The 26145-nt window shown below is 50.6% G+C and overlaps 1 protein-coding gene across 13 annotated transcripts in view; it reads left to right on the plus strand.

The window, feature by feature from the left end:
• The window catches only part of MYO9B (myosin IXB), a 136442-nt gene that overhangs the window by 57853 nt on the left and 52444 nt on the right, over positions 1 to 26145 (plus strand). For all 13 annotated transcript variants that reach the window (XR_010125048.1, XR_010125049.1, XM_054465920.2 and 10 more), the window contains exons 3-8: positions 10595 to 10689; positions 17888 to 17950; positions 19183 to 19282; positions 19531 to 19631; positions 22124 to 22253; positions 24638 to 24727. Coding sequence is in view for 11 of the 13 variants with exons in the window: in XM_054465920.2 (XP_054321895.2) it covers positions 10595 to 10689; positions 17888 to 17950; positions 19183 to 19282; positions 19531 to 19631; positions 22124 to 22253; positions 24638 to 24727 (579 nt within the window). In the remaining 2 variants the exon portion in view is untranslated. The remainder of the gene's footprint in view (positions 1 to 10594; positions 10690 to 17887; positions 17951 to 19182; positions 19283 to 19530; positions 19632 to 22123; positions 22254 to 24637; positions 24728 to 26145) is intronic.

Below are 26145 nucleotides of genomic sequence, written 5' to 3' on the forward strand. Positions count from 1 at the left end.
CCTCCCCTGTAGCTGGGATTACAGGAGCCCACCAACACGCCCAGCTGATTTTTCTGTTTTAGTAGAGATGAGATTTTACCACGTTAACCAGGTTGGTCTCGAACTGACCTCAAGTGATCTGCCCACCTTGGCCTCCCAAAGTGCTGGAATTATAGGTGTGAGCCACCATGCTCAGCCAGGATCTCCTTTTTTAAGGCCAAATATTATTCCATTGTGTATATAAACCAGTTTCTTTATCCATTCATCTGTGGGGTTTTTTGTTTTTTTTTTGAGACGGAGTCTTGCTTTGTTGCTCAGGTCAGAGTGCAGTGGCACGATCTCAGCTCACTGCAACCTCCACCTCCTGGATTCAGATGATTCTCCTGCCTCAGCCTCCCAGGTAGCTGGGATTACAGGCATGCGCCACCACACCTGGCTAATTTTTGTATTTTTAGTAGAGACAGGGTTTCGCCATGTTGGCCAGGCTGGTCTCGAACTCCTGACCTCAAGTGATCTGCCCGCCCCGGCCTCCCAAAGTGCTAGGATTACAGGAGTGAGCCACTGAACCCAGCCTATTCATTCATCTGTTGATGGACACATGTCTTGGCTATGTGATTAGTGCTGAAATGAACATGAGAATGCAAGCATTTCTTCCACGTACTGATGTCATTTCCTTTGGATATATACCCAGAAGTGGGATTGCTAGACCCAGTGAGATAATAATTTTTTTCCAAAGTTTACAACTTATATTAGAAACATGTTTTTTATATTATAAAAGAAAAAATGTGTGTTGCTGTTAAAGGAGAGGCCTTTTTTGGTTTTGAGCGAGTCCAGCGCTGTGGGTTTTGTAGCCTGGGGGGACCATGGCATCCGCCTTCCCGGTGCGTGTGCCAGATTATATCGCATAGTTGCTGACACCGGGGTCCCACTTCCTCCCTTGTGTCCACCCTGGACCCCACATGATACTCCAGGCACACCAGCCACCCTTGTGCTTTGAGACCGTGCGAGCCCCCGGCCAGCCCAGCCGAGCAGCAACACAATAGCAACCCCTCGCTGCGAGCGCCCGGCCGCACTTCCCCCTCGGATGTATAATAGCACCAACCGGATATTTTTAGATGGGCTTTGAAAAGTCGCAGTGTGCTGAGACCGCATACCAGACACGTGAGGTCACCGGGCCTGGGAGCAGCCTCCATGCATGGATAATTGGTGCACGGGGTAATCGCAGAACCAGAAAGCCAGCCCTTGGGCAGCCACGGTGGGGGGAGGGGCCCCTCATATCCCAAAGGCGTTCCCTGTGTTACGTTCCCAGGACACCAGGCCTGGCTGTGATATTAGAAGTCACTGCAGAGACTTGTCCCGTGGGTTTAAAGTGAGCACTGTGGCTCTTTAGGGTGTGAATGTACATTTCTGGGGCACCTCTGCCACAGACCAGGCTCTACACCAAGGTACTGCGGGACCCTGGCTCAGAGGGAGACCCGTTTCCTGCGCAGACACCCCGGGGCCACCAACAGGACTGTCCCCCCCACCCCACCCCCAGGGACAGGCATCCCTTCGCCATCTGCTCATAGTTAGGACAAGCAGGGAAAGCTTTCTGAGCCACTTCCTGGGACTTTATTTTAGGGTTTCCCTGACAGATCTCTTTGAATTGAGGTTGACTGGGGAGGAGAGTCTGGTTGTGGGACCACATAGGCGAGGCTGGGCTTCGTGCTGTCAGGCAGGGAGCAAGGAGGAGGGCCTAGGCCCAGGCACCGGGCCCCAGGCTGAAGCTCATTTCCTGCGGGAGCTCCAGACTATGGCCCTGCAGGGTCCCGTGAGCATCCAAGGAAACGAGTCGGTGCCTCGAGACTGGGGGTTTCATTCCAAACAACAACAAAAAACACAGTTCTCCAGCTACCCTCTGGAGAGCTGGAAATGAAACCTAGAAAGACCGCAGGGACCCCTCAGCACCTAGAATGTAGCGCACATGGGAACCTATGGAAGGGACAAAGGGACCAGTGAGCCCCGACTACCCAGCCCTGCAACCCCTTTTATTTCTGTTTGTGTACATCATTGCTCCCCAGCCAGGGTGATTTGGCGATCTCTGGGGACATTCTTTGGTTATCCCAGATGGCATCGGGTAGGTGGAGGCCAGGGATGCTGTTCAACACCGTGTAGTGCACAGGACGCCCCCATCACACAGGATGGTTCACCCCCCAAAAGTCCCATAGGCACCTAGGAAAGTCAACTTCACCAGCAGAGCCCCTGGTGGTTCCTGCCCACCGATGAGCCCCCCGGGTTTCATCAGACCCTCCAGAGACTGTTTCAAAGTTCAACAGGTCAGACCTGGCCCAGTGGCTCACACCTGTAATCTCAGCACTTTGGGAGGCTGAGATGGAAGGATTGCTTGAGTCCAGGAGCCCCAGACCAACCTGGGTAACATAGTGAGATTCATGTCGACAAAAATAATTTTTAAAATTAGGCTGGGCACAGTGGCTCATGCCTGTAATCCCAGCACTTTGGGAAGCCGAGGCAGGCAGATCACCAGAGGTCAGAAGTTCAAGACCAGCCTGACCAACATGGAGAAACCCCGTCTCTACTAAAAATACAAAATTAGCCGGGTGTGGTGGTGCATGCCTATAATCCCAGCTACTCGGGAGGCCGAGGCAGGAGAATTGCTTGAACCCAGGAGGCAGAAGTTGCAGTGAGCCAAGATTGTGCCATTGCACTCCAGCCTGGGCAACAAGAGCAAACTCTGTCTCAAAAAAAAAAAAAAAAAAAAAATTAGCCAGGTGCGGTGATGCATATCTGTGGTCTCAGCTCCTAAGGAGGCAGAAATGGGAGGCTTGCCTGAGCCTGGGGATTGAGGTTGAGGCTGCAGTGAGCTATGGTCACACCACTTAAACTCCAGTCTGGGCGACAGAGTGAGACCCTGTCTCCCTGTCTCAAAAAAAAAAAAAAAAAAAATCAACAGGTGAGCAAGGCTTATGTGGCAACCCAGTCCCCCCCACAAAAAGCACCTGGCTACTTCCTGGACCCCCCTCTCTATAGAGGGCCAGGCCATCTCTCTCTCTGGGGCCCCCTCCTTATCACCTTCCTGCTTGGCTCCGTGCCCCATGATCTTGAGCTCCTCCCTGTTTCCTTGTCCCATGACCCAAACAGCCAGCTCCTTGAGTAGTGTGATCCGCACATGGGTCCAGCCACAGCAACTGTCCGGGCTTCAAGCTCTGCCCGAGGCTTTGCAGCTGAATGGAGCCTTCTCCAAGGGAGTATCTGGGCCTCCCATGGTCAGATCCTTTTTTTTTTTGAAACAGAGTCTCGCTCTGTCGCCAAGGATGGAGTGCAGGGGCGCAAATGCAGCTGCAGCCTTAACCTTCTGGGCTGAAGCAGTCCTCCCACCTCAGCCTCCAAAGTAACTGGAACCACAGGCACCCACCACCATACCTGGCTTTTTTTTTTTTTAATACTTTAAGTTCTGGGATACATGTGCAGAACGTGCAGTTTTGTTACATAGGTATACACATGCCATGGTGGTTTGCTGCACCCATCAACCCATCACCTACATTAAATATTTCTCCTAATGTTATCCCTCTCCTAGCCCCCCACCCCCACAGGCCCCGGTGTGTGATGTTCCCCTCCCTGTGTCCATGTGTTCTCATTGTTCAACTCCCATTTATGAGTGAGAACATGTGGTGTTTGGTTTTCTGATCTTGTGATAGTTTGTTGAGAATGATGGTCTCCAGCTTCATCCATGTCCCTGCAAAGGACATGAACTCATCCATTTTTATGGGTGCATAGTATTCCATAGTGTATATGTGCCACATTTTCTTAATCCAGTCTATCATTGATGGACATTTGGGTTGGTTCTAAGTCTTTGCTATTGTAAATAGTGCCGCAGTAAACATACGTGTGCATGTATCTTTATTGCAGAATGATTTATAATCCTTTGGGTATATGCCCAGTAAAGGGATTGCTGCATACCTGGCTAATTTTAAATTTTTTCTAGATTCGGGGTTTTGCCATGTTGTCCAGGCTGGTCTCAAACTCCTGGCCTCAAGCCATCCTCCTTCCTCAGCCTCCCAAAGTGCTGAGATTACAGGTGTGACCACTGCGCCCAGCCAGTCAGTTGCATTTTTAATGGGACTTCCCCATTCAGGCTGCCCCACAAAAGCCTCCACTCAGTGGTCAGCCAGTGTCTTGATCTGTTCGGGCTACTGTCACAGAATATGGTTACGCATTGCTTAACTATGGGAGAAATACGTCATTGGGTGATTTTGTGGTCACACGAACATCCTAGAGTGAACTTACACAAACCTAGATGATATAATCTACTATACACTTCAGCTGTAGGTGTTTAGTAGGTTATATACTACTAATAGGTGTGTTAATACATAATCACTAATAGGCTATACCTATACAAATAGATGTAGCTGGCCGGGTGCAGTGGCTTACGCCTGTAATCCCAGCACTTTGGGAGGCCAAGGCAGGTGGATCATCTGAGGTCAGGAGTTCAAGACCAGCCTGGCCCCAAACTCTGGTGAAACCCTGTCTCTATTTAAAAATGCAAAAATTAGTCGGGCATGGTGGCTCACGCCTGTAGTCCCAGTTACTCTGGAGGCTGAGGCAGGAGGGTAGCCTGAACCTGGGAGACAGAGGTTGCAGTGAGCCGAGATTATGCCGCTGCACTCCAGCCTGGGCAACAGAGTGAGACTCGATCTCAAAAAAAAGCAAAAACAAATAGGTATAACCCATTGCTTCTAGGCTACAAACCTGTACAGCATGTTACTGTACTGAATACTGTGGGCAGCTGTAACACAATGGTAAATATTTGTGTATCTAAACATAGGCCAGACCTGGTGACTCATTCCTGTAATCCTAGCACTTTGCAAGGCCTAGGCAGGAGAATCGCTTGAACTCAGGAGGTCGAGGCCACAGTGAGCCAAGATCACACCACTGCACTCCAGCCTGGGCGACAGACCAAGATTCTGTCTCTGAATAGATAGATAGGCTGGTTACTTTGGCTCACACCTGTAATCCCAACACTTTGAGAGGCCAAAGTATGCAGATTGCTTGAGCCCAGGAGTTTGAGACTGGCCTGGGCAACACGGTGAAACCTCTTCTCTACAAGAAAGTAAGCTAGGTGTGCTGACATGTGCCTGTAGTCTCAGCTACCTGGGAGCTTGAGGTGGGAGGATCACCTTGAGCTCTGGAGGTTGAGGCTGCAGTGAGCCGTGATCATGCCACTGCACTCTAGCCTGGGCGACAGAGTGAGACCCTGTCTCAAAAAATAAGGTTGGATGGATGGGGCCGGGCACGATGGTTCACGCCTGTAATCCCATCACTTTGGGAGGCCGAGGCGGGTGGAGCACCTGAGGTTGGGAGTTCGAGACCAGCCTGACCAACATGGAGAAACCCCGTCTCTACTAAAAATACAAAATTAGCCAGGTGTGGTGGTGCACGTCTGTAATCCCAGCTATTCGGGATGCTGAGGCAGGGGAATCGCTTGAGCCCAGGAGGCGGAGGTTGTGGTTAGCTGAGATCGCACCATTGCACTCCAGCCTGGGCAACAAGAGTGAAACTCTGTCTCAAAAAAAAAAAAGAAAAAATGATTGGATGGATGGATGGATGGATGGAAACACAGAAACAGTACAGTAAGAGTACAGTATTGTAATCTTATGGGACCACCGTCATATATGTGGTCCATCGTTGACGGTCATTGCTGTGCAGTGCATGACTGTACCATGTAGACCAGGTGGCTGGAACAACAAATATATTCTCACAGTTCTGGAAGTGAGAAGTCCAAGGTTAAGGTTCTGGCAGATTTGGTGTCAGGTGAAGGCCCTCTTCTTGGTTCATCGATGGTGTTTCTTCCCATGTCCTCACACAGTGGAAGGAGTGAGGGAGCTCTCTGGGGTCCTCTTCTATAAGGGCGCTAATCCCATTCATGAGGGCCCCATGTAAGTGACCTCATCACCTCCCAAAGACCTCACCTCCTGAACCTATATCACCTTAGGGTTAGATATCAACATATAAAGTTTGTCGGGGGCCAGGCATGGTGACTCAAGCCTGTAACCCCAGCACTTTGGGAGGCCGAGGCAAGGAGATCACTTGGGGTCAGGAGTTCAAGACCAGCCTGGCCAACATGGTAAAACCCCGTCTCTACTAAAAATACCAAAAATTAGCCGAGCGCAGTGGCACACACCTGTAATCCCAGCTACTCAGGAGGCTGAAGCACGAGAATCACTTGAACCTGGGAGGTGGAGGTTGCAGTGAGCCGAGATCACACCATTGCACTCCAGCCTGGGCAACAGAGCAAGACCCTGTCTCAGAAAAAAAAAAAAAAAATTGTGTGAGGGACACAGACATGAAGTCCATAACAACCAGTATCCATCCCCCTGTGGAATGAGGCCTTCAGGAAGATCCTGTCTCTCTGTGTCATTGTGTCTCCGGTTTCCACCTCCCTGGTATGCTTGGCCACCACCTCCCCCACCCCCTACAATGGGACCTTGGCAATGGCCTTGCCACTTCCTTCACACTGTGGCCTCGCTCTCTCCTATCCTCCCTGGGCGGCCCAGCCTCTCACACGCGAGCATCACTGCTGCCAAACTTTCCATGTGTGACTCCAGGGTGTGCCCCCTGCCCCTGTGCCCTCCCCTTGCCATGTCACCTCTTCCCCAAACCTAGCGGTCACAAGGACTGGGACAGTGGAACACCAGGCCCCAAGACCAGCTCTGCCGCCTCTCTCTCATCTACCAGGCCTTACAGCCCGCATTCTGCTGGCCTCACCCCATCTTCTTTCTCCCTAAACGAAAGATCCCCCCACCTTCCCCCAGCCACCACCTCTTCTCAGCTTCTCTGTCCTGCCCCAGGCACCTTCCCTGCCTCAAGTTCCCCCAGGGCTCCGTCTTAACCACTCTGGAGCAGTAAGTCCCTCATGGGAAGGGGGCACCCCAGGAATCTGGACAGAGAGTGGGTGTCCCCCATCTTCATCCAGGTGATGGTTACATGGAAGGCCCCAGAGGGGACCCCTGCACACTCCCTGCACTGCACACACTTCCCTGTATGTGTAGATTCCTCAGTACAGAACAAAAAGATTGTCCTGTGAAAAAGGAATGAAACATTGATTACAGGTGAGCCACCGTGCCTGTCATCACAGCCGTTTGGGAGGCCGAGGTGGAAGGATCGCTTGAGGCCGGGAGTTCAAGACCTGCCTGGGCAACTTAAGAGAGATGCGGTCTCTACAAAAAATTTTAAAAATTAGCCAAGTATGGTGGCATGTACCTGTGGTCCCAGCTACTTGGGAGGCTGAGGCAGGAGGATTGCTTGAGCCCAGGAGGTCGAGGCTTGCAGTGAGCTATGATTGCACCACTGGGCGACAGCAAGACCCTGCCTCTTTTAAAAAAAAAAAAAAGAAAGAAAAAAAGAAAAGAAAAAAGAAGCGGCAACAAGACACAAAAGGCCATACAGTGTATGACTTTATTGACCTGAGATACCCAGAACAGGCAAATCCATAGAGACGGGAAGCAGATTGGTGGTTGTCAGGGACTAGGGGAGGGAAATGGGAAGGGACTGCTGATGGGGACAGTCTCCTTTTGGGGGGATCAGAATGTTCTGGAACCAGGTAAAGGCGATGGCTGCACAACATTGTGAATGTACTAAATGCCACTGAATTGTACACTTTAAGATGGTTAATTATATGTCATGTTAGTTTTCCTCCAATTTTTTTTTTATTGCTCTGTGAACCCACTTATCTTCCCACCCAAACTTTAGGGCTCCTCAAGGGAGCTTCCACATACCCTGCCTTGTGTCCAGCAGTGAGCCCAGAGTCCAGATCAGCCCAAAACTCCTGCAGCAAGGAGCCCGATAGGCAATATTTGCACCTTCGCAAACTAGATGGTGGTCTCTGTTGCAACACAATTGAATGAGCCTGGTGTGTACTGATAAAACTTCATTGATGGACGCTGAAATATGAAGAGGTTTTTCAAGTCAGGGAATATTCTTTGGGTTTTTGTTTGTTTGTTTGTTTCTTGTTTCGCCATTTACAAATGTGAAAACCCTTCTTGGCTTGCAGGCAATTAAAAAAAACAAGCATCAGACCAGATTTGACCCACAGGGTGTGGTTTACCCTATCAGATGAATGATTATAACTAAAAAGAATTCAGGCAATTGCCATTTTTAATGTCAGAGACTTAAAACTTGAACACCGGCCAGGCATGATGGCTCATGCCTGTAATCCCAGTATTTTGGGAGGCCAAGGCAGGCAGATCACCTGAGGTCAGGAGTTCGAGACCAGCCTGGACAACATGGGAAAACCCCGTCTCTACTAAAAATGCAAAAGTTAGCCAGGCGTGGTGGTACACACCTGTAATCCCAGCTACCCAGGAAGGTGAGGCACGAGAATCGCTTGAACCCGGGAGGTAGAGATTGCTGTGAGCTGAGATCGTGCCATTGTACCCCAGCCTGGCAACAGAACAAGACTCTGTTTCAAAAAAAAAAAAAAAAAAAAAAACTTGAGCACCACACACAATCTCAGACACAGAGAGATAAAGAGTGAAATGTTGGAATGGGCCTTGGCTATACATCTCTGTATTTTCCAGGTCTTATCTGGGCTTCTAAGTGACTTATAGCCTACTCTCTTAGGGACAAGTGAGTGTCCTCAAAGCCGAGAAGGAGGGAGGCCCAGGGCTCCAGGCTGAGGCCTATAGAAGCTCCATCCTCGCTGGAGCCCGTTATCCTTAGCAAACTAACACAGGAACAGAACACCTAATATTGCACGTTCTCACTTTCAAGTGGGAGCTAAATGGTGAGAACACATGGACACACAGCTGAACAGCAGACAGTGGGGCCTCCTGGAGGGTGGGAGGAGGGAGAGGTACAGAAAAAATACTATTGGGGCCAGGCGCGGTGGCTCACGCCTGTAAATCCCAACACTTTGAGAGGCCAGGGTGGGCGGATCACGAGGTCAAGAGATCAAGACCATCCTGGCCAACATGGTGAAACCCTGTCTCTACTACAAATACAAAAATTAGCTGGGCATGGTGGCACGTGCCTGTATTCCCAGCTACTTGGGAGGCTGAGGCAGGAGAATCGCTTGAACCTGGGAGGTGGAGGTTGCAGTGAGCCGAGATCGTGCCACTGCACCCCAGCCTGGGCAGCAGGGCAAGACTCTGTCTCAAAAAAAAAAAAGAAAAGAAAAAGAAAAAATAACTATTGGATACTAGGCTTAGTACCTGGGTGACAAAATAATCTGTACAGCAAATCCCTGTGATACAAGTTTACCTACTTAACAAACCTGCGTGTGTACCTTAAAAGTTAAGGCTGGGCATGGTGGTGCATGCCTGTGGTCGCAGCTACTTGGGAGGCTGAGGCAGAAGGATCCCTTGAGCCTGGGAGACAGAGGTTGCAGTGAGCCGAGATCGTGCCACTACACTCCAGCCTGGGCAACAGACCGAGACCCCATCTCAAAAATAATATTAAAAGGTTAAAAAATAAAGTTTATTTAGACAACAAATAAATAAAATGATGTTTTTGCAAATTATGTCACAATCTGGAAAATATTAATTAAATAAGCTGAGTCTGGGCATGATGGCTCATGCCTGTAATTCCAGCACTTTGGGAGACCGAGGCGGGTGGATCACTTAAGCTCGGGAGTTCCAGACCAGCCTGGGCAACACGGCAAAACCCCATCTCTACAAAAAATTAGCCAGGCGTGGTGGTGCATGCCTGTGGTCCCAGCTGCTCAGGAGGCTGAGACAGGCAGATTGCTTCAGCCTGGGAGGCAGAGGTTGCAGTGAGCCAAGATCGCAACACTGCACTCCAGCCTGGGTGACATTGTGTGACCCTGTCTCAAACAAAAAAAAAAAAAGAAAGAAAATGGGCTACTCTCTGCTTACTGGGTAGCCCTGTTTTGCAGGAACAGTTAAAGAAAAAATAAGAGACCGGGGGTGGTGGCTCACGCCTGTAATCCCAGCACTTTGGGAGGCCAAGGTGGGCGGATTGTCTGAGCTCAGGAGTTCGAGACCAGACTGGGCAACACAGTGAAACCCCGTCTGTACTAAAAATACAAAAAATTGGCCAGGCGTGGCAGCGTGCGCCTGTAATCCCAGCCACTCGGGAGGCTGAGCCAGGAGAATCGCTTGAACTCGGGAGACGGTGGTTGCAGTGAGCTGAGATCACGCCCCTGCACTCCAGTCAAGGCGACAGAGCGAGACTCCATCTCAAAAAAAAAGAAAAAAGAAAAAATAGAGACCAGGCACAGTGACTCATGCACTTTGGGAGGCTGAGGCGGGCAGATTGCCTGAACTCGTGAGTTCTAGGTCAGTCTGGACAACATGGTGAAACCCCGTCTCTACTAAAATACAAAAATTAGCTGGCATGGTAGCGTGCATCTGTAGTCCCAGCTACTCAGGAGGCTGAGGCATGAGAATTGCTTGAACCCGGGAGGCAGAGGTTGCAGTGAGCCAAGACTGTGCCACTTCACTCCAGCCCAGGTGACAGAGCGAGACTGTCTCCAAGAGAAAAAATAGATAAATTGAACAATACAAAATAAAAATAAAAGCACAGTGTAAAATGAGAGGAAAAAAAAAGAAAAAGAAATTCCACCCTCCTGGTCTGAAACCTGCTTTTGATTTCCTTGCAGGCTTTTGGAAACGCCAAGACAGCCCACAACAACAACTCCAGCCGGTTTGGGAAATTCATCCAAGTCAGCTACCTAGAGAGTGGCATCGTGAGAGGGTGAGGTGTCCCTGGGATCCCCACTGGTGGGAGCTGGCCCCACGCGCTGTTGCTTCCTGACACACACATGGGAGTGAGATGTGGAGATCATGGCTGTGTGGATGTTTATGCTTTGTACAGGACAGCAAGTGTGATTTTAAGTCTTTGAGGTGAAGGTCTGGAGCAGTAGGTTGAAGTAGGAAATGTGGGCAGGGCCTGGGGTACATGGCTAGAGGTAATGGGCTTTACCGAGAACAGGCAAGGACAGCCCAGCCCATTTCCTGTCTTGATAAAGTTTCTAATTTGGTAGGTCTTGGGGGTGTCACAGGCAGTGGGGATGCGGACTTTGGCCTTTGCTAAACATGTGCCCCTTTAGCCAGAAAATGACAGGTACAGAGCAGCAAAGTGAGGTGGTCGTGCATGGAAATACTGAAGAGTGGGTGGGTGGATGGACTCAGGAGGGGATGGATGGATGATGGATGGATGGTTGGTTAGACAGACAGATGGATTCATGGGTGAAAGGATTTGCAGGTAGATGGATGGACAGATTTATGGATGGATGGATGGATGGATGGATTCATGCATGGATGGCTGAATGGATGGATAGATGAATTCTTGGGTGAATGCATTCATGAGTGGATGGATGAATAGATTCATGAATGGGTGGGTGGGTGGCTGGCTGGATGGATGGATGGTTGGATGGATGGATTGATGGATTGATTCACGGGTGAGTGGATTCATGGGTGGATGGATGCATTCATGAGTGGATCTACCCATACACTCATGAATCCAGCCATCACAGGTGGATGGGTAGATTCATGGGTAGGAGAATGAATAAATGGGTAGATTCATATAATGAATGGGTGGATGGATAGATTCATGGATGGATAGATGGATGGATGGACGGATGGATGGATGGATTTATGGGTGAGTGGATTCACAGGTGGCTGGATAGATGGATTCTTGGGTGGATGGATTTGCAAGTGAATGGATAGAATCATAGGTAGGTGGATGAATAAATGGGTAGATTTGTGGGTGTGTGGATGGGTGTATGGATGGATAGATAGATGGATTCATGGGTGGATGGATTCATGGATGTATAAATACATGGATTATTCATAGATGGATGACTACTCATGGGTAGGTGGATGAATAAATGGGTAGATTTGTGGATGTCAATTAGCGAATGGATAGATTCATGGGTAAATTGGATGGATTTGGATGGGCTTGATCAGTGGATCCATGGATCCATTGATGGATGGATGAGTACTTAGATGGCATCTGAGAAGGTCCAAGGCCTGGATACTCACAGGGATCCCCCCCAACTATAGATTCTCATGTGAGGGGTTGCTGTGTCAATGGAATTTGTAAAGGTCCCAGGATTTTGTCTGTCTGAACCTGACTGATGATCATTTCAACTGATGGTTCATATTCAAGATACAAACAACCATATTGTTCTCCTGAACCTTCCGCCTCTAGCTTCATTCCTTTTTCCCACTATCCAGGGTCCAGTAGGCAGTGGTGTGGGTGAGTGGCCCTTGACAAATGTCAGGGGCTGCTCTGGCCCCTCGGCCTCAGCCCCCACAAGGCAGTCAGTGGCCCCCCAACTCCTACCACCTGCCCACATGGGTGTACCCGGTTCATCAGAGACACCTGGAACAGCCACTTGTCCCACCTGTCTTCCAGGCCCTGACCTCTCCATGAAGACCCCACCTTTTTCACTTCATATTTTGGGGGTTAAAATACACAACATAAGGCCAGGTGTGGTGGCTCACACCTGTAATCCCAGCACTTTGGGAGGCTGAGGTGGGTGGATCACCTGAAGTCGGGAGTTCAAGACCAGCCTGTCCAACGTGGTGAAACCCCCGTCTCTACTAAAAATACAAAAATTAGCCGGGCATGATGGCAGGCGCCTGTAATCCCAGCTACTCGGGAGGCTGAAGCAGGAGAATCGCTTGAACCCAGGAGGCGGAGGTTGCAGTGAGCCAAGATTAGGCCACTGCACTCCAGCCTGGGTGACGAGCGAAAGTCCATCTCAAAAAAAAAAAACAAAAAAAACCCAACAACCAACCAACCAAACAAACAAAAAAATTAACTGGGCATGGTGGTGCATGCCTGTGATCCAGAAATTACAAGTGTGAGCCACTGCGCCCAGACACTATGTTTAATTTTTTTTTTTTTTTTTTTTTTTGAGATGGAGTTTCGCTCTTATTGCCCAGGCTGGAGTGCAATGGCGCAATCTCGGCTCACCGCAACCTCTGCCTCCTGGGTTCAAGCGATTCTCCTGCCTCAGCTTCTCGAGTAGCTGGGATTACAGGCATGCGCCACCACACCCGGCTACTTTTGTATTTTTAGTAGAGATGGGGTTTCTCAATGTTGGTCAGGCTGGTCTCAGACTCCTGACCTCAGGTGATCTGCCCGCCTTGGCCTCCCGAAGTGTTGGGATTACAGGAGTGAGCCACTGCGCCTGGCTGTTTAATTTTTTAAGAAGCCACCATACTGTTTCCCACGGAAGCCACACCATTTTACCTTCCCACCAGCAGTGCACAAAGGTCCCCACCTCTTATCTTTGGTTTTATTTTTCTTCCCGTGAATCCATCTTTTGCACGATCCTATCTGCCACATTGCAGAGATTTTGACCCACAGGAAGCATTCAGGGTACCTTGTTGGGAAGATGACACAGATACTGTTGCTACAGTTCCATGCCTCCCTTGGGGAGAAGCTAAGCTGCCTCCTTGTCTTGTCTGGGTGTCCAGCTGGCTCTGGACAGACACTGCAGGCTTGACCTCCGCATGGGCACCGCCCCCTTTCCGACATTATCTCTGTATGCATTTCCTAGGAGGGACTGCCATAACAGTGTACGACAAACCGTATGGCTGAAGCAACAGGAATTATTCTCTTATCATCCCAGAGGCCAGAAGTCGGGTATCAAGGTGTCCACAGGGCTGGTTCCTTCTGGAGTCTCTAGGGAGAGATCCTGGCTACCTCCTCCAGCTTCTGGTGGCTCCCTTGGCTCGTGGCCACATTACTCCCATCTCTGCCTCTGTCTTCAGGTGGCATGTGTCTCTCCTCTTTTTATTTTTTTATTTTTTGGAGACGGAATCTCACCCTGTCGCCCAGGCTAGAGTGCAGTGGTGCTATCTCTGCTCACTGCAACCTCTACCTCCCAGGCTCAAGCAATTCTTGTGCCTCAGTCTCCCAAGTAGCTGGGATTATAGGAATATGCCACCACACCGAGCTAATTTTTGTGTTTTTAGTAAAGGCAGGGCCTCACTGTGTTGGCCAGGTTGGTCTCAAACTCCTGGCCTCAAGTGATCCGCCTGCCTCGGCCTCCCAAAGTGCTGGGATTACAGGCGTGAGCCACCACGCCCGACCCCCTCTTCTCTTATAAGGACATTTGTCATCGGATTTAGGGCCGTCCTGGATTATTGAGGATGATCCCGAGGTCTTTAACTTAATGGCCTCTGCAAAGAGCCTTTTTTATGTTTTGAGACAGGGTTTTACTTTGTTGCCCAGGCTGGAGTACAATGGCATGATTATGGCTCACTGCAGCCTTGAACTCCTGGAGTCAAGCGATCCTCCTGCCTCAGCCTCCTGAGTAGCTGGGACTACAGGTGCACACCACCACACCTGGCTAATTTTTTATTTTTATTCTGTAGAGACGGGGTCCCACTATGTTGTCCAGGCTGGTCTTGAACTCCTGACCTCAAGCGATCCTTCCACCTTGGCCCCCCAAAGCTCTGGGGATTACAGGCATGAGCCACTGTGCCCAGCTCCCTTTTTCCAGATAAAGTCACATCCCCAGGTTCCAGGAGACATAACTTCCAGGGCCCACCATTGGACCAGACACCAGAAGGGCTGGCCTGGCCCAGCCCATAGCTAAATGGTTCAGCCTCCCCGACCTTCCCCAGGATCCCATCATATTCAGGACCAGTGGCCCTCCGTGGCCAGGTCTCCCAGACCAGCTTTGGAAAGTCGTATCTGTGGCCTTGGATTCAGGAAGGGGAGTCCTGCCTCCACCCACAACCTCAGGACTGTGGCCATCCTCGCCCCAGGGAGGGAGGCGCACTTCCTATCCCAAGAATGGCCACAGCGATCACACAAGGAGCCGGCTCGGACCGGTTCTGCTTTTGCCCTCTTTCAGGCAGGTGACACTTCTCCATGCCATTCCCACCAAGGCCAAGGGTCAGGTGCAGTCCAAGCCTCCCCGCCCAGTTCCCCAATTTATGAGGCTGCAGCTTCCTGTGTGTTCAAGGACTCAGTGCCGGAGGAGCCCTGGGTCCCTATAAGACCCCTTTTTTAGGCCCAGGACTTGAAAATGATTGGGGAAGGGAAGGGGCCATCATCGGTCAAGTGACATTTTGATGCCAGACACCCAGTGTGCTGGCCCTGCCATCCTGCCACCATGGGGCCACGTCCTCTGCCAGACCTGCAGATGCAGCACAGGGAATCGGCCACAGGCTGAGATTGAAACATGAGTTTCCTTCTAGAAATGGACACAGCCTCCCTCCCCAGGAATGCAGGAAGATGCTGAAACTGGTTACTAGCCCGGCAAAGGAATAGAAGGAAACATTTTTTTCTCTTACTTGAAAGAAGAGAGGACCCAGGCTGGGCCATCAAAAGCCACCTGTGCATCGTGTGTGTCCCTATGTGAGCCTGCAGACAAAAGACTGCTGTCTTGGGCTGGGCGCAGTGGCTCACGCCTGTAATCCCAGCACTTTGGGGGACTGACGCGGTGGATCACCTGAGGCTAGGAGTTCAAGACCAGCCTGGCCAACATGGTGAAACCCCGTCTCTACTAAAAATACAAAATTAGCCGGGTGTGGTGGCTCATGCCTATAATTCCAGCTACTCGGGAAGCTGAGGCAGGAGAATCACTTGAACATGGGAGGCAGAGGTTGCAGTGAGCCGAGATCATGCCACTGCACTCCAGCCTGGGTGGCAAAGTGAGACTCCGTCTCAAAAAAAAAAAGACTGCTTTCCTGGAGAGACAGGCGTTCAGCAGACTGGTGTTCAGCAGGCGGCGTTCAGCAGACCCTGAATTGGGAACCTTGTGCTGTCCCCTGGCCCTGCCACTCCTTGGGCACCAGCTGTGTCTCCCACATAACAGGATGGGCTCAGATGAGGGTGATCTGGAGGCCCCAGTGAGCTCACACATCTGGTGATGACAGACCCCGTGATAGACCGGCCCCACCAGCCTGAGCCAGCCCCAGCTGGTGCGAAAGGATCCCACCAGGCCACCCTCTTCCCACAGGGGCCCTGGGCAGCACATAGTCTCACCAAGCCTTGGCTCCTTGTCCACTCCTCAGGAGCTACCGTGCCTACCCCAGCATGGAAGAGGAGTCCCTGAGAAATACATCAAATGATGCCTAGAACGTATTTTTCCTCAAAAAATCATTCACTGCCACTACTTTTAGCATTGAGAGATATTTGGAGCTGCAGAGACACCCCAGTCCCTGTGCTGGCACCCTCAGACTCAAGGTCCCACATGATGCCAGGTGCCTCCTGAGGGACCTCTGAGAACTTAATTTGGAGGAAGCACTTTAACTGCTTGGCACAGAGAAAATGATTGGTAAGGCCGGGCGCAGTGGCTCATGCCTCTAATCCCAGCACTTTGGGAGGCCGAGGCGGGTGGATCACCTGAGGTCAGGAGTTCAAGACCAGCCTTGCCAATATGGTGAAACCTGTCTCTACTAAAAATACAAAAATTAACTGAGTGTGGTGGTGGGCGCCTGTAATCCCAGCTACTGGAAGGCTGAGGCAGGAGAATTGTTTGAACCCAGGAGGCGGAGGTTGCAGTGAGCCGAGATCACGCCATTGCACTCCAGCCTCGGCAACGAGAGCAAAACTCCATCTCAAAAAAAAAAAAAAAGAAAATGATCAATAAACGGCAGAACACCAGACCATATGGATACAACCAAGTATTGATGGGTATCACAGACCCCTGTGCTTCCAAGGACACTGTGACAAAATTGGAAAGGAATCCCCAGACCCAGAGAAGGTACCTGCAAATCAGAACCAGCAAAGGATTTGCATCTAGAATATAGAAAGAGCATTTACAGCTCAATAATGGGACCAACACCCCAATAAGAAAACCACAAAAGACGTCAATGGATACTTCATCAGAGAAGAGCTATGAATGCCCAGCAAGCACATGAGAAGATGTTCAGCATCATTGGTTGTCAGGGAAATGCAAATCCAAACCACAGTGACAGGCTAGATGCATGGATCACACCTGTAATCCCAACACTTCAGGAGGCTGAGACATGTAGATCACTTGAGGCCAGGAGTTATAGACCAGCCTGGACAACATGACGAAACCCCATCTCTACAAAAACTACAAAAACTAGCCTGTAGTCCCAGCTACTCGGGAGGTTGAGGTGGGAAGATCACTTGAGCCCAGGAGGACAAGGCTGCACTGAGCCATTATCATGCTACTGCACTCCAGCCTGTACAACAGAGCAAGATCCTGCCTCAAAATGAATGCTGGGTGCAGTGGCTCATGCCTGTAATTCCAGCACACTGGGAGGCTGAGGCAGGTGGATCACCTGAGGTCAGGAGTTCGAGACCAGCCTGACCAACATGGAGAAACCCCATCTCTACTAAAAATACAAAATTAGCCAGGCAAGGCATGGTGGCACATGCCTGTAATCCCAGCTACTCAGGAGGCTGAGGCACGAGAATCGCTTGAACTCAGGAGGTGGAGGTTGCAGTGAGTAGAAATCGCATCATTGCACTCCAGCCTGGGCAACAGAGTGAGACTCCATTGCAAAAAAAAGCCCACAAGGACATACCACTGCTCACCCACTAGGGTGGCTAGAATAAAAAAGACAGTGAATAACAAATACTGGCCAGGCGCAGTGGCTCATGCCTGTAATCCCGCACTTTGGGAGGCCAAGGCGTGCAGATCACTTGACATAGGTCAAGAGTTCGAGATCAGCCTGGCCAACATGGCAAAACCCTGCCTCTACTAAAAATACAAAAATTAGCCGGGCGTGGTGGCACACGCCTGTAGTTCCAACCAACCACTCTGGGGGCCAAGGCAAGAGAATCACTTGAACCCGGGAGGCAGAGGTTGCAGTGAGCCGAGATTGTGCCGTTGTACTCCAGCCTGAACAACAGAGCGAGACTCCATCTCAAAAAAAAAAACAAAAAACTCAATATTAACACAATACTAAAATGTAATGTTTTCTTCTTTCTCTTTTTCTCTTAATGACAGAGCTGTCGTCGAGAAATATCTGCTTGAAAAGTCTCGCCTGGTGTCTCAGGAGAAGGATGAGAGGTAGGAGAACGTTTTCCCAGGAATCTCTGAATGCCACGCCATGTCTACGTTTCCTCCTACAGAGAGAAGCAAAGCAAATGTCCTGAGGTCGGAGGAATTCTGGGGGAGGCCGTGGAGGCTCTCACAGGAGCAGGGCCTGCCCATCCATCTTCTCCCCAGACCTGCTCCTGTGGCCTCACACTTTGTCCTCATACCTCCCAAGCCACCTTTGTGTGCCTCCCTGGAGGTCTTATCCCCAGTATGTGCTCAGATGTCTGCGCAAAATATACTTAGATTGGAAACATTTCTCAAGCATGGTAGCATGTGCCTGTAGTCCCAACTATTCAGGAGGCCTCGGTGGGAGGATCGCCTGAGCCCAGGAGGTTGAGGCTGCAGTGAGCTAGACACCACACTTCAGCCTGGGCAATGGAGCAAGTCCTTGTCTCTGTTTTTGTTTGGTTGGTTGGGTTTTTTGTTTGTTTGTTTGTTTTTGTTTGTTTGTTTGAGTCAGAGTCTTGCTCTGTCACCCAGGCTAGAGTGCAGTGGTGTGATCCCAGCTCACCGCAACCTCCGCCTCCTGGATTCAAGCGATTCTCATGCCTGAGGCGACTCTCATGCCTCAGCCTCCTGAGTAGCTGGAATTACAGGCATGCACCACCACGCCCGGCTAGAGTCCTTGTCTCTTTAAAAAAAAAAAAAAAAAAAGGCCTGGAGCAGTGGCTCTTGCCTGTAATCCCAGCAGTTTGGGAGGCTTAAGCGGCAGGATCACATGAACCCAGTTCGAGACCAGCCTGGGCAACATGGCGAAATCCCGTCTCTACAAAAAAGACCAAAAAAAAAATTAGCTGGGCATGGTGACACACACCTGTAGTCCCAGCTACTCAGGAGGCTGAGCTGGGAGGATCACTTGAACCCAGGAGGTCAAGGCTGCAGTGAGCTGCAATTGTACCACTGCACTCTAGCCTGAGCAACAGAGCAAGACCCTATCTCAAAAAAAAAAAAAAAAAAACCATTTCTGATTGACAAATAAGTGAGATGTACACCCACCCACCTCCAATCCTCCGGAAATCTACTCGCTCAAGATGCTCATTTGTTTTGTTTTGTTTTTTTAAGACTTAGTAAGAACTGACTTACTGTTTTAAATTTGTACATATTTGAGGTGTGCTCTCCAAGGCCACGTTAGTAGTGCTTTGCAGAGTAGCTATTGCTCGGCCTCCAAAAACAACTGTTTTCCTCCCAATTTTGACCTGTAGGAACTACCATGTGTTTTATTATTTGTTACTCGGGGTCAGCAAGGAAGAGCGCCGAGAATTTCAGCTCAAGCAGCCTGAAGATTATTTCTACCTCAACCAGGTAAACAGCCTCAAGCCCGAGCCACAAACACCACCTCTGTTCCCGGCCCCAAGCTGTTTATGTACAGCCGGGAAGTCAGAGGCAGCCTGCCCTGGCCCCCAAACCCGCTCCCAGAAGGCAGCATTAAAAGAACCCATTCATTCCCCTGGTCCTGGGGCCCTGCCCCACCAGCTCCAGCCAAAATCACTCTGGCACGCCACCCTTGCCGGCCCAGGAACGCCCAGAGTACCCACGCCTTTGTTTTCCAGCATAACTTGAAGATTGAAGATGGGGAGGACCTGAAGCATGACTTTGAGAGGCTCAAGCAGGCCATGGAGATGGTGGGCTTCCTCCCCGCCACCAAGAAGCAGTAAGTGTGCGGGCTCCCGGGGCCTGTCCCCCAGAACCTACAATGGGCACGCATGGCCCTTACCAGTCACTCTGAGGTCTAACCTGCAACCCAGTGAAAACAGGCAGGCAGTGTCCTGAACAGTGCCGCCATAGGGAGTGTGGCCCAATAGCGGCGAGCACATGGGAAGGGGCTCAAGCCATTGGTCATTAGGCAACGCCAATGAAAGGTAACATGAACATACTTAACACTGCTGAACTGTACCCTTAAAAATGGTTTGGCCAGGCTCCACGTGGTTCACTCACGCCTGTAATCCCAGCACTTTGGGAGGCCAAGGTGGAGGATTGCATGGGCCCAGGAGTTCAAGACCAGCCTGGGCAGCATAGTGAGACCTCATCTCTACAAAAAATAAATAAAATTAGCCAGGCGTGGTAGTACACACCTGTGGTCCCAGCTACTTGTGGGCTGAGGTGGGAGGATCACTTGGGCCTGGGAGGACGAGGCTGCAGTGGGCCACCATGATCACGCCACTGAACTAATCACGCCACTCTGGGTGACAGAGCAAGACCCAGTCTCAAAAAAAAAGAATGCTGGGTACGGTTGTTGACACATGTAATCACAGTGCTTTGGAAGGCCAAGGCAACAGGACCACTTAAAGCCAGGAGTTCAAGGCTGTAAGTGAGCTAGGATTATACCACTTCATTTCAGCCCAGGCAACAGAGTAAGACCCTGTCTCTAAAAGAAGTTAAGGTAGTGAATTTTATATTATGCTTATGTTACTACAATTTAATTATTATTTTTTTTAGGTGGGGTCTCGCCCTTTCACCTAAGCTGGAGTGAAGTGGTGAGATCATGGCTCACTGCAGCCTCGACCTCCCCTGGTTCAGGTGATCCTCCCACCTCAGCCTCCCAAGTAGCTGGGACTATAGGCGCGTGCCACCACACCTGGACAATTTTTTATAGAGATGGGGTTTCCTCATGTTGCCCAGGCTAATTTTGAATTCCTGGGCTAAAGCCATCCACCTGCGTAAGCCTTCCAGCATGCTGGAATTACAAGCACAAGCCACCACGCCCAGCAATTTAAATTTTTTTAAACCAGGCATGGTGGCTCACGCCTGTTATCCCAGCTACTTGGGAGGCCAAGGCAGGAAGATCACTTGAGACCAGGAGTTCGGGACCAGCCTGGGTAACATAGCAAGACCCCATCAATTCTTTTTTAAATTATCCAGGCATGGTGGTACACACTTGTAGTCCCAGCTACTTGAGAGGCTGAGGTGGGAGGATCACTTGAGCCCAAGAGTTCACAGCTACAATGAGCTAAGATGGCACCTCTGGCCCGGGCGCAGTGGCTCACGCCTGTAATCCCAGCACTTTGGGAGGTTGAGTCAGGTGGATTGCCTGAGCTCAGGAGTTCAAGGCCAGCCTGGGCAACATGGCGAAACCCCGTCTCTACAAAAAATATGAAAAATTAGCCATGCATGATGGTGCACACCTGTAATCCCAGCTACTCAGGAGGCTGAGGCACGAGAATCACTTAAACACAGAAGGAAGAGGCTGCCGTGAGCCGAGATTGTGCCACTGCACTCCAGCCTGGGCAACAGAGCAAGGCTCTGTCTCAAAAAAAAAAAAAAAAAAGATGGCACCTCTGAATAGCCAGTGGACTCCATCCTGGACAACATAGCCAGTGACTGGCCAAACACAAGTACCATCCCATCAAGTTCACAGACAGCATTAGACGTCAGGACAGTGGTTCCTCTGGTGTTGGGGGGTTCCAGGATCCAGGACTTGGAATGTTCTATTTCTTGGTCTGGGGGCTAGTTAGAGGGATCCGTACACTCTTTTTTTCTTTTGTGAGACAGTTTCACTAGCCAGGCATGGTGGTACAAACCTGTAGTCCCAGCCACCCGAGAGGCTGAGGTAGGAGGCTCACCTGAGCCCGGGGAGGTTGAGGCTGCAGTGAGCCGTGATCGCGCCACTGCACTCCAGCCTGGGCGACAGAGTGAGACCCTGTTTCCAAAAAAAAGAAAACAGCTGTCTAGCCAGGTGCGGTGGCTCATGCCAATAATCCCAGCTATTCAGGAGGCCAAGACAGGAGGATCACTTGAGGCCAGGAGTTTGAGACCAGCCTGGGCAACATAGCAAGACCCCATCCCTTTAAAAATATGTTTTAAAATTAGCCAAATGTGGTGGCCTGTAGTACCAGCTACTCAGGAGGCTGAGGCGGTAGAATCACTTGAGCCCAGGAGTTGGAGGTTACAGTGAGCTATGATGGTGTCACTGCACTCCAACCTAGGCGACAGAGCCAGATCAAATCTCCGGAAAAAGATAACTGTCTGCAAAGTCACATACATTCCACAGAGGCAGTCCTCAACAGAGGCTTTAAACATTTTTCAAATTTCATGCGTTCTGACCAGAATTTGCTGGTTTTATGGATTCAGCCCAGTTTCCTGGGAAGTATCTGCTGTCTTAGGAACGTAGAAACTGCCCAAACGTGCGTGCCTTTTCTTTCCCAGGATTTTTGCCGTCCTCTCGGCCATCCTGTACCTGGGCAACGTCACTTACAAGAAGAGAGCTACAGGCCGAGAGGAAGGGTTGGAGGTCGGGCCACCCGAGGTGCTGGACACCCTGTCGCAGCTTCTGAAGGTACTGATTGCCACCTCTGTCCCTCCTCAGGCCTGGCTCAGGGCCGCTGGCTATCTCTCAGTACGAGGGACCATACCCACAACTTCCTACATCAGCTGAGGTTTCATCAACCAGGACCTCAGGTCTTCTGCTATCATCTCTACAGTATTCCTTCCTCATTTCTGATGAGCTCTGTGGACAGGGGCACCTCCTCCTCCCACCCTCAAGTGAAAGCCTCTTTGAAACTACAGCTCGGGGGCCGGGTGCGGTGGCTCACACCTTTAACCCCAGTACTTTGGGAGGCCGAGGTGGGCGGATCACCTGAGGTCAGGAGTTCAAGATCAGATTGGCTAACATGACAAAACCCCATCTCTACTAAAAATACAAAAAGAAATTAGCCAGGTGTGGTGGTATATGCCTATAGTCCAAGTAACTCGGGAGGCAGAGGCACGAGAATCACTTGAACCTGGGAGGCAGAGGCTGCAGTGAGCCAAGATTGTGCCACTGCGCTCCAGTCTGGGCAACAGAGCGAGACTCTGTCTCAAAAAAAAAAAAACAAAACAAACAAAAAAAAAACTACAGCTTGGGGCTGGGTGCGGTGGCTCATACCTGTAATCTCAACTACTTGGGAGACCGAGGCAGGAGGATCACTTGAGGCCAGGAGTTCCAGACTAGCCTGGACAGCATAGCATCTGTCGATCTCTACAAAAAATACAAAAATTAGCCAGGTATTGGTGGTGTGCTCCTGTAATCCCAGCTACCCAGGGGGCCAAGACAGGAAGATTGCTTGAGCCTAGGAGTTCATTGCCACAGTGAGCTGTGATCATGCCACTGTACTCCAGCCTGGGTGAGTGACAGAGTAAGGCCCTGTCTCTTAAAAAACAAAAAATTCTTGTTTGATCAAGTCATTTTCTCATTGGACCTGCCATCCCCTCCTCCTCCACCGGTTCTCAGCCAGGGGCATTTCTGCCCCCAGGACACACTGGGCAATGTCTGGAGAACTTTCTGGTTGCCATACTCTGGGTTGCTCCTGGCATCTGCTAGGTAGAGGCCATGGATGTTGCCCAACACCCTGCAGGGCACAGGACAGCCCCCCATGGCAGAGAATTATCCAACCCCAAGTGCAAATGGCAGTGAAGCTGAGGAGCCCTACCCCAGTCTTTTGTTTTTTAATCCATTTATGCTTTGCATTCCATTATTGGTACAGGAGCCCCATTATTGGTACAGGAGCCCCAGCTTCTGTTGAGTTCTTGGGGATATGTGAGCATCTGCTGGGATATTTAGAGAAAGCCCCTGCCGGCCGGGCGCAGTGGCTCATGCCTGTAATCCCAGCACTTTGGGAGGCTGAGGCAGGTGGATCATCTGAGGTCAGGAGTTCGAGACCAGTTCGAGAACTTCAGGCCCCAAAGCCTGACCAATATGGAGAAACCCCATCTCTACTAAAAATACAAAAATTAACTGGGCATGGTGGCGGGCGCCTGTAGTCCCAGCTATTCGGGAGGCTGAGACAGGAGACTCACTTGAACCCAGGAGGCAGAGGTTGCAGTGAGCCAGGATTGCACCACTGCACTCCAGCCTGAGTGACAGAGCAAGACTCCATCTAAAAAAAAAAAAAAAGGAGAAAGCCACCACTTATTCCCCACTCTTGCTGCTGGTGGGCAGAGACCACCAGCTCTGAAAGGGAGCTTGGCATTTGGGGGAGGGATGAGCGTGTCGGCTGTCTGGGTAAGGTCTAAGCCCAGGCCCCGTGCAATGGATGGGAACCACCAGCTCCAACAGGCAAGGCGGCCACCTGGACCCGTGGCTCGCACTCACATAAGGCCTGTACATGCACATACCCGGGCCATGGAGCATGAGCATCTGGCAAGCCCGTGCTATGTGGGAATTCTGAAACCTGCCAAGTGTAAAACAGCACATCGCAGGCCAGGTGTGGCGGCTCACGCCTATAATCCCAGCACTTTGGGAGGCCCAGGCAGGCAGATCACCCAAGGTCAGGAGTTCGAGACCAGCCTAGCCAACATGGAGAAACCCCATCTCTACTAAAAATACAAAAATTAGCTGGGTGTGGTGGCGGGTGCCTGTAATCCCAATTACTGGGGAGGCTGAGGCAGGAGAATTGCTTGAACCCAGGAGGCAGAGGTTGCAGTGAGCCAGGATTGTGCCACTGCACTCTAGCCTGGGTGATAGAGTGAGACTCTGTCTCAAACAAACAAACAAACAAAAAACCAAAAAACCAGCACATCGCGGGTGGGTGGGCGGGCTTCAGGGCCCACTTCCAGGCCTGGCTGCTGGGGGTCCATCTCCCAGCTGCCTCAGGCTCCGGGCGTTTCCTCAGTGATACCAGGACATGCCTGATAAGCCTTCTATCTCCCTTTTCCTTCTTCCTCTCCTTGACCTCCAAACAGGTGAAGCGAGAAATCTTGGTGGAGGTTCTGACCAAAAGAAAAACGGTGACCGTCAACGACAAGCTTATCCTTCCCTACAGCCTCAGCGAGGTGAGCGCTGCCCAGGCACTTACAGGGTGCCAGACCTCCAAACCCAGGTGGGAATGGTCTTTGGAAAGAGCCGGCGTGGGCGGGCTGTTCCTGTCCCTGAACGCTAGAATGGAACCTAGGCAGTGCCTCTGATTGTCATGCAAGCTCAGGTGTGGCACAAGCCAGCCTGGGAGGCAAACCATGGCCCTCAGGCCAGAACTTGAGCCACATGCATTCATCTCTGTGTTTCTAGATGTTCCGTGTGCATGCTGGTTCTCACTAGCAATGGTTGGCCAGATCCAGCCCTCCACCTGGTTTTGCTAATAAAGTTTTATTGGCACATGGCCATACCCATTCATTTACATACCACTTAAGACTGCTTTGGGGCCATAGCAACTAAGTAGAGCAGTTGCAACAGAGAACATCAGGCCCCAAAGCCAAAAATAATGACTCCCTTGTCCCTTCCAGAAAAAAATTTGCCCATCCCTAGACTCTGGAACATGACACTGACTACCCTTATGTAACTCCCAGCCTGTGAGTCTCAAGCCTGTGACTCTAAACCTTGATAAGGTGCCTCCCTCTGGTCTTTGCCCCAGCCTGGATGTTTTCACTGTGCTGTATTTCTCTTGCATTTTTACATCTCAAGAGCAGGATCACTTGCAGCTTGTTTAACAATAGGAAAGTACCTAGTCACGGCGGGGATTTTTAGCCCCTCACCCGATGGGAAGCTGCTGTGGCATTTCAAACAGGCACCGGGGACATTCTGAGCCCACATGGGTCCAGGGCACCACGTGATGTTGCTAGGAAGTTGCTGCACATCACCCAAGACCTGAGCAGCACTGGTGTCCCCAGAGGCTCCATGCAGAGCCAAAGGCGCCAGGCAGGGGCTGCATTCTGTGTGGCTCCATTTCCTTGACACCCAAGAAATGCATAACGAGGGGGACACATTCTATATCTTGTCTGCAGCTGAATACATCTGTCAGAGCTGAGACCTGAATATGTGGGAAAAAAAGCCGATTTATTCTGTATAGATTAGACCTTAAGAGCTTTTTTTTTTCTTTTTTTTTTTTTTTTTTTGAGATAGCGTCTCACTCTTGCGCAGGCTGGAGTGCAGTGGCACAATCTCAGTTCACTGCAACCTCCGCCTCCTGGGTTCAAGTGATTCTCATGCCTCAGTCTCCTGAGTAGCTGGGATTACAGGTGTGCGCCACTAGGCCTGGCTAATTTTTTTGCATTTTTATTTATTTATTTATTTATTTTTATTTTTGAGACAGAGTTTTGCTCCTGTTGCCCAGGCTGGAATGCAATGGCACGATCTCGGCTCACTGCAACTTCCGCCTCCTGGGTTCAAGCAATTCTCCTGCCTCAGCCTCCTGAGCAGCTGGGATTACAGGAATGTGCCACCACACCCGGCTAATTTTGTATTTTTAGTAGAGACA

Source organism: Pongo pygmaeus, chromosome 20, assembly GCF_028885625.2.
Source record: "Pongo pygmaeus isolate AG05252 chromosome 20, NHGRI_mPonPyg2-v2.0_pri, whole genome shotgun sequence".
NCBI classification, from domain to species: domain Eukaryota; kingdom Metazoa; phylum Chordata; class Mammalia; order Primates; family Hominidae; genus Pongo; species Pongo pygmaeus.